This window comes from Leuresthes tenuis, unplaced genomic scaffold, assembly GCF_036924035.1.
Source record: "Leuresthes tenuis unplaced genomic scaffold, fLeuTen1.0.hap1 SCAF_18, whole genome shotgun sequence".
Taxonomy (NCBI): Eukaryota; Metazoa; Chordata; class Actinopteri; order Atheriniformes; family Atherinopsidae; genus Leuresthes; species Leuresthes tenuis.
In genome coordinates, this window is record NW_027325372.1 from 15,074,488 (window position 1) to 15,082,270 (window position 7,783).

General features: G+C 37.9%; 1 protein-coding gene across 1 annotated transcript; it reads right to left on the reverse strand.

The window, feature by feature from the left end:
• Positions 1–637: 637 nt before the first annotated feature.
• sla1a (Src like adaptor 1a) lies at positions 638–4,629 on the reverse strand. The gene is made up of 8 exons (XM_072370861.1): positions 4,485–4,629; positions 3,920–4,013; positions 3,520–3,619; positions 3,248–3,334; positions 2,862–2,965; positions 2,359–2,490; positions 1,800–1,926; positions 638–1,235 (listed from the first exon to the last, which is right to left on the reverse strand). Exons 2-8 carry the CDS (start codon positions 3,987–3,989, stop codon positions 1,040–1,042), a joined length of 816 nt encoding a protein of 271 aa, XP_072226962.1. The 5' UTR covers positions 3,990–4,013; positions 4,485–4,629; the 3' UTR covers positions 638–1,039.
• Between the last annotated feature and the right edge of the window lie 3,154 nt (positions 4,630–7,783).

Consider the following 7,783-nt stretch of genomic DNA (forward strand, 5'->3'; position numbering starts at 1 on the left):
CATCTAAAGTAGACGTCTGAAGGCAAAGAAAAGTAGAATAAATGCCTGCTCTACATTTGCTTAAAGTGTTCAATGCTCAGATGGTGTTGGAGAAATAAGTTACCATGGTCAGAAATGAGCTGATGGTTATGGTTAAGGTTAGGATGGTAGAATACGCCAAAGAAGTGCTCTGATAAGAACAGATAAAACCCTTTTGTCAGATCAGAAAAAGGTAAAATAAATGGTACAGGCAAAAAAAAACCACATCCATTTGAAAGTATTGCAGTGTAACCAAAAAGTCTCCAGACTAGGCCTAGTCAAAGGTACTTTGAAGCATCTTAGACCAAAGGAGGAACAAAACAAGAAAATGTGTATTTGTGTGCAGTGGTAAAACATATGGTTGAGTATAAAAAGAATTGAGTTCAGCGTAGATCATCTTGACCGTGGCCCATCTACACAAACTGCATGTTCCATAATCAGAGGGACATTTGAACTGGGAATTACTTGGAGGACACAAAGATGACACCAAATTTTGGTGATGCTCCTTCAAATCTTTGTGTGTATAAGCCACTGTTTCCTAAAATAGTGACATCAACTTCATGAGGCGAATATGCATGGATGTGGTAAATAAATCTATCCAAGTTTAGGGTACACTATGAACATTGAGCACTCAGCATTTATTAACAACAAGGAAATAGTTTGAGAGTCAATAATTCTCACTAATATACATAATAATACTACTCCACAATATCCATAGCCTCCTTTTACCTGATACAGTGTCAGGATTTGTTTTGCTTTTTTCAGCATCCCGCATAGTTCTTGTTTATAAATTTGCAACAAAGTATGAGTTATTGTGCAATTTGCATTACTGTTTAAATATTTCAAAGTGCTCACATTAGAACAGACTTTGACGTTTAAGATAACTTGACCAGTTTCAGGTCTATTCGCCCCTCAGTCGTCATCATGGATGTGTAGTAGATTGTAGAGAATGACTTTTGGAGAATGACTTTCTTCACTGGCCTCCACAGGGAAGTTTTCCATGTTTTATCTGCTGTTGTCTCTAAAAGTCGTCTTCATAGTCAGTGTTTGCGTTGCTGTTTTCAGGGAGCACGTACATGGATCTACTTTTCTTCTTCCTTTGCTCCGCTTGCAGCTGTGCAGGGTCGTTAGAAAAGGACAGGTAGGCAGCGATGCTGTTCCTGACTCCGTAGCTCACCGAGTTGTCACCACAGCTGTCAGTGCTGACCAACTGTTTCCTGTAAAGAGTGCAGAAGCAGACGTAAGTGATGATTCACAGCTCTTTCCGCTTTTGTAAAAAGATAAATAAAAGTTTGAAAAGGTGAGACAAACTCAAAGTCAGATGAAACAGTCATGACTGATAGAATGTTTTTTTTTTTCAGTCTGAGGATTTTCCTCCTTCATATGATAGTTAACTTGCATTTTTGCATGTCTTTATGTTAATTTTACATTTCTTGTTGTTTCTCTCTGTGGTCACCCGCTTATTTTGTGTCTCAGCAGCCCTTTATGTTAGTTTGGGTTCATTGTGCGTCACTTTCTTTGGTTTGTATTTTTATGTGGTCTTTTTGTTTGTAGTTGTTTGTCTTTCTTTGTCACCAGTTTGTGGTTCTCTGAAATTTTATTCTGGGAGTTTACATTTCTTTGCTGTTGCTTTCTGCTTCTTTGTATTTGTTCCACTAAATCGCTTCAAACATGATCTCTTGACCTTGCTCCCCGTGACATGTTGGGCTCCTGGATCTTCCAGAACCATTCTTTAGCTTTAATCACGCTGCTTAATATTCTTTCTTGGTCACTTTTCATACCTGTCTACTTTCTTCCAGTCAAAGTTGCGTCGCATGACTACAGATGGAGGTTGAGTACTTGGAACTGATGGCTCAGTGCATGACAGACAGGGAGAGGTTAGGATACAACAAAGCCCATCTGCAGCGTCTGTGAGGACAAGAAAGAGAAGTAAAAAACAGTGTTAACAAGCAAACACACAACAGTCAATTAGGCTGTGTAATTTGTGTTTAGCACTCGCATGCTCGACTGCTCAAGCAAATACATAAACCAAACATGTGAAGGGGGCAGGGTTGGAGAATTCAACCATCAACAAAATGACTTTTTTTCCACTGTTTTGCATGAGTGGTTATTATCAGGCATGCATATTGAATCACATTTCCTGTTTGTTCCAAAAATGTTCATTTCAGTGCAGGAAATAAACAAAGTATGCACTGATAAGAAATGTTTCTATATTAAGAACATGACAATTATTTTCAGTTAGCAAAGCTCATCTGGGTTCTTACTTATATAGTGGTCTTTTTTTTTCTTCACATTTTTCTCTCAGATAGATTTCTGAGTATTCACTCTGTCTCCACTCACCAGAATAATGGTTGATCATATCCTCAAGGCACTGGAAAGTCAGACTCGGGGAGATGTAGTACCAGCTGTTGTCCAGTCTAAAGATCCTATAATGCTTTATGTTCCTGTGCTTCACTGAGAGCGAATACATTCCTGAGAATATGAGACATACCATAAAGATGATCAATGTAGGAATAGCATGTTATATGCAAAGTATCAGTAAAAATTTCTGAGTTGTTGCGTCCAACATTTGAAAAAAGAAGTCAAACTGATGAGTCAGTGTGTGTTATTATATCATGTTTTTGAGGTCTTTATCTCTAAAGATTTGGACAAAAAATACGCTTGTATTCCCCTCTCGAATCGGTCACTTTTAGAATTTAGTTTTAGAATTTAGAATTGAGTCACTTTAGAATTAATATCAACCTCTTTACGTTCATTCTGCGACAGTAACAGAGCAAAATGAAAATAAAAAAATCTAACCAAAGTGCATTACACACTGTGCAGTGGGCTGCACATGCTCCTACCTCTCTCCCTGCTGCTCTCTCGAACCAGAAACGAGCCCACTCTGTTCCCAGGTAGAAGAAGCAGCTCTTCAGCCTTCTGCCTCCCCACCCCCTCAAATAGCCAACTGACAAAAGAGCAAACATGCAGTGAGTAAAACAGAAATATTACTTTCGGCACTTGCAACCTCATGAATAAAAAAAAAAATCATCTATTAACCCTAAAATCAACAAGTATAACCCTAACACGTGGCACATATCTGTGGTTTTGCGTCATTGATATTTATAATTACTTCTCTTAAAGGCCAAAACTTCAAATTAATACTTTATTTTTGCTATTAGTTTACATTAAGTGTATTGAGGCCATCTAGGCTTGTGTAGGAATAAAGTTTTGCAGTAATTTTACTCACCCATGGTAAACCCTTGCCACATGGCTGTTGGGTATATTGTTCTCCTTCCCTGTCTCAACTGAGCGAACTCTCCACCAATAAGCTTCTCTGAACACCGTAAAAATACAAAGAGGAATTAACAACTGACCTTTTTTATGACCACTTCTCCATAATGCAAATTTTAGAGCAACAAGTTACTTTTTTTTCTTTTCATTAATGCTATTTCCTCATTGGTTTAAGTCTTTTAAAAGTGCGCTGAGAATCTGGAATAAAAAAAAAAAACATGATCGTACTGTGCGGTGACTCTGAGTTTCTGCCCCATTCTGTAGATGGGCTCGCTGATATCAGCGGAGGGGTAGTCCTGGAGCACCACCACCATGTCATCATCTGAATCTGGTGTAAGGATAATATTAGGAGCATGAATAAACACAGGCAAATACCAAGTCACCGAATTCACCTCAGTCATGAATGACATTGTTGGTCATTTCTTTTCAGTGTTTGTTAATATTTGTTTGGGAGTAGCTCAGTATTCTGTTGCATGATTGAGACATTACAAAAACACATCAACTGCAGAAAATGCATGATAATTGTTACTGAAAGAGCTAAAGAGCACTTTCCCTCTGCACTTTTACATAAACTTGCATTACAGATGTTATGCCTTTCTGCTGATTAAAATGAATAAGGAGGTCTTACCTTTTAGAGCACTATCAACTTTTTCATCTTTGACACTGCTGCTTACACTCACACGCATCACATTCCCCATCCTTCAGAGGAACAAGACTCCAGCCTGGTCAACACGGAAACAGTAAGTCAAATTCTAATTTATTCTTTTACAACACCACAAGACTTCTTTCTGCTGCTGTGCCATGAAGCCTGTACCTCTCTATTAACTGATCATCGAGCTCATCCCATCGCATCTAACATTTTTAATGCTGAATGGGGAAGCTGTGGCTTGATGCTATCAAACCAAATTTTCCATTGCAGTGCCTAGTCCAGCATACTGACAGTTAACAATCACAATGCGTAGTGACGTATTGCTACATCAAGTTCTCAAAGTTTAACATACAACTCATCTTATGCAATTCTTATCACGATTTATCAAAAATGAGTGTGTTTAATTCTATTTCAACAGCTGTGATGAACAGCAAACAGTTACATCGCAAAGTGTTCAGTTAGCTCACAAGGGAGAAGTAACTGTTCCGTTTTTTACAGAAGCAGCAGATGTAAAATATAGAGTAGAATAGAATTTGTAGCTCACCGCATGTGATTGCTTCAAGTGTAGCGATATAGGTGTCGGTCCAAATGAAGCATTGTGGCGGCAGCTGGGTTTGGTACGAGAGGTGTACCAGGTTAACAGGGTTTCACAGGAATGACATGTCACCGAGTGTGGCAACAGCTCTGCACTTGACTGCAAGCTGACTTCCTGTCACGAAATGAGGAAGCGTAAAGGCAAATGTACTATTGAGACGACAGACAGCATAACGTGGAAGAACAGAACGCACAACAGTTATTTTGAGTGAAAGCACCATTCTGTTGCATGAGTTTAATGTTATGATATCCCTCATTTCTCTTAGAAAAGCAACAACATAAAAGTATTAACAATTATCAAATCATTATTAAAGTAATCATTAGTTGTGTCCCTACAATATGACAAAATAGAAATATAGCTGCCAGCAGGAATGAGCATTCGTGATGGCAACTTGATGTTATCATGCTAAAAATCCAGATATTAGCAGTGAGTTTGGCTTTAATCCATAAAACTTGTGTTGGACATATAATCTATCTACCTGTTGTGCCAGTTTTGATTGGCTGTAACGGACAACCAGTTTTGGGGAATATTGAAAAATATTGTATTTTATGAAAAATCTTTTCACCTTTGAACAAAACTCAGCAACAAATTTTAAGCCATCAACCAGGAGTGGCTGGAGTATGTACCACCTACCATTGGGTGATAGGCAGGGTAATAATAATAATAATAATAATAATAATAATAATAATAATAATAATAATAATAATAATAATAATAATAATAATAATAATAACAACTTGAATTTATATAGCACCTATAAGTTGAAGTTTTGGATGAACAGCTAATTGTTTAAAGACCACAGTCCACAGAAAATGTGAGACTTAAGAGCAGATTTAAAAGTGTGTTGTGTTGAAGTGTGACAGATAACTGGAGGGAGAGAGTTCCAGGCGACGGGGGCCCGCCACACTGAAGGCTCTGGTGCGGGGAACAGAGAGCAAATGTGTTGATGGAGAAGGTTAGACAGGTACTGGGGGGCAGGGGCATGAAGGACTTTAAGGTGAGAAGGAGGAATTTGTAGTGGGTATACCCTGGAAAGGTGGGATTTTGGCTAAAGCCATAGCTGATCTAAAAGTAACTTTAGTTCTGAAAAATAACATACACTCTGAAAATATGTTAATTATTGCCCAGTTTACTGTCTATCAAGTTCAATATAATATTAATACCTAATCTATTAATGATTAATTGCTGTAAACTCATTGTTGTAAACTTTTGTGCCACTGAGCTTTCAAAGTTCTGACATATTTTAGATGTTGGCAGAAACCACTGAGCTGTCAGTTCCTCTTGTTGACCTCTTTATGATGAAGCGTTAGTGTGTGCATTCGAGAGGGCGAGTAAGAGTGTGAGATTCTGTTCTGAGAGTAAAATATTCCTCAAACACAGTTGTTCGACACATAAATCCGCATCACATCATGTCTAAACAGCTAAAGAGCCTTTAAGGTAGAAATAAATGATTTGACTGGAGTAAAAACACCCACCGTGGTTTGGTTGGCTGGTGGCCACTGTCAGAAGCCAGGACTAACTTTTGTGGTTGCCAAGGAGGAAGGAAGTAGTCATTTGTGTTTAGATGAAAATAAATTCACGGTCAGTATGAGTGGCTTGAGTGGTGGGAAAGCTCAGTTTCATCTTTGCAATTTTCAGCATTTCAGAATAGAATTCACCTGTAGTTTGTAGTTGTGACTATCTCTGTTTCAGTTCTTTTTCCAGGGCACAAACTGTTTGTATAATTTTTGCCACATCTTACCGGTCGATGGCATAGGCAATTAGTACATCTATAGGACATCTAAATTAATTAGATTCTAATATTATATAGTGCATAAAGTCTCACAAGTAAGGTTACTGATAATAATATGACTGACTGTCTAAAAGTAATAAGGACACAATAACGACTACAGCAAAACGAGTGGAGGCTTTTATCGTGTTACTGATCTGGCCCTTGATGTGTTAGCACTAGTATCTGATAGGGAGTACATTTGAAATGAGAAGACGACCCACAGTGGGTCTCAACTTATCTGTCTTGACACAGTAACCCAATGCATCAGCGCCTCCACTGGAAAGGTGTTATTAAGCTAAAGTTGACAACTACATATCCATTTTATTTAACATATTACATATATAATTACTACACACTGAAAACAGAGCAAAATACTAACTAACATCTCCCCTTTGTTGTGATCTTTTTTTTATACAAAAGGAGCTTTTTGTTCATTACTGAACCTCATTATTACCTTCAGTAGTCACGACTGAAGCTAATAGTTTTTAGGCCCTTAAATGCATAAAACTGAAGACTGGTAACTCTGAACATTTCAACTATATTTAAGTACTTTGCTGACATGACTACACAGCTTTTTATGTTCTGTTTTTCTACTGAGGTCCCAACTTCTGTCATTGACATTGGATTTATTAATAGGCAAAACACAAGCAAACTGGTGAGTTAGTCCACATTAACCACCAGCTCAATAGACTCTTTGTTAAGATGGGTATGAGAAACTTCACAGTTTGTTAAGGCATCCATTGGGCCCTGAATTGCTTATATTAATAACCTTTGACTAAAACTAAATTGGCAAGTGTTCATTTATTGGATTTCATGGAGAGAAAAAAACGCATAGCCCATAGCCTGCACATAACCATAACAGGTAGATTTTTTTAGGGATCCGTGTAATGGGAGAATACAAAAAGTAATATGCTTAATAAGAAAGCCTACAAAAACACACCCTAGCAGGTGTTTGGAGGAGTTTAACCAGCTGTAAAGGTAATATTACACTGCCAAGTGCTTTCTTCACAGATGATTGTTGAAGAGTTAAAAATGATTGATGTTCCCGAGCCAGAGTGTAACACATGTTGGAAGTTATGAGGTTCAACTTTGACGATGGTAAATTATTTGTAAGCAGACTCTCTGGGCAATTCGGTCTTTCAATGTCTCTCGTTAAGACACAAACCCTCTGTCTGTGGCTGACAGTGGCCGCTTGCCAGAGGCGGCTGTGGTGTAGTCTGGATGTTTTTGAACATTTCAGAAAGTCACTCACACACCCTCTGTCTAAAATTACTAAATTACTGACTCTAAGAAATTCTCATTACAATTTCTTTCTTTTCTTTTCTTTTCTTTTCTTTTGCCTAAAGAATTCATTCATATGCCCTTAGAAGCTAAATGTTTCAGTGAAACTCTTCACAGGTTTTCTTCTCCTAAAAACAATAGACATTCCACTTGTTTGGACAAGCAGAGTCAGGCGACATGTGGTAGTTGTGCTTTT

Bases quoted from the DNA above. Each gene is read 5' to 3' on its own strand.
- sla1a (XM_072370861.1), bottom strand. From the start codon at position 3,989: ATGGGGAATGTGATGCGTGTGAGTGTAAGCAGCAGTGTCAAAGATGAA. The intron at 3,620-3,919 runs GTAAGACCTCCT...TCCTTACACCAG, and splicing joins AGTTGATAGTGCTCTAAAAG to ATTCAGATGATGACATGGTG. The intron at 1,927-2,358 runs GTGAGTGGAGAC...TTGTCCTCACAG, and splicing joins TATGATCAACCATTATTCTG to ACGCTGCAGATGGGCTTTGT.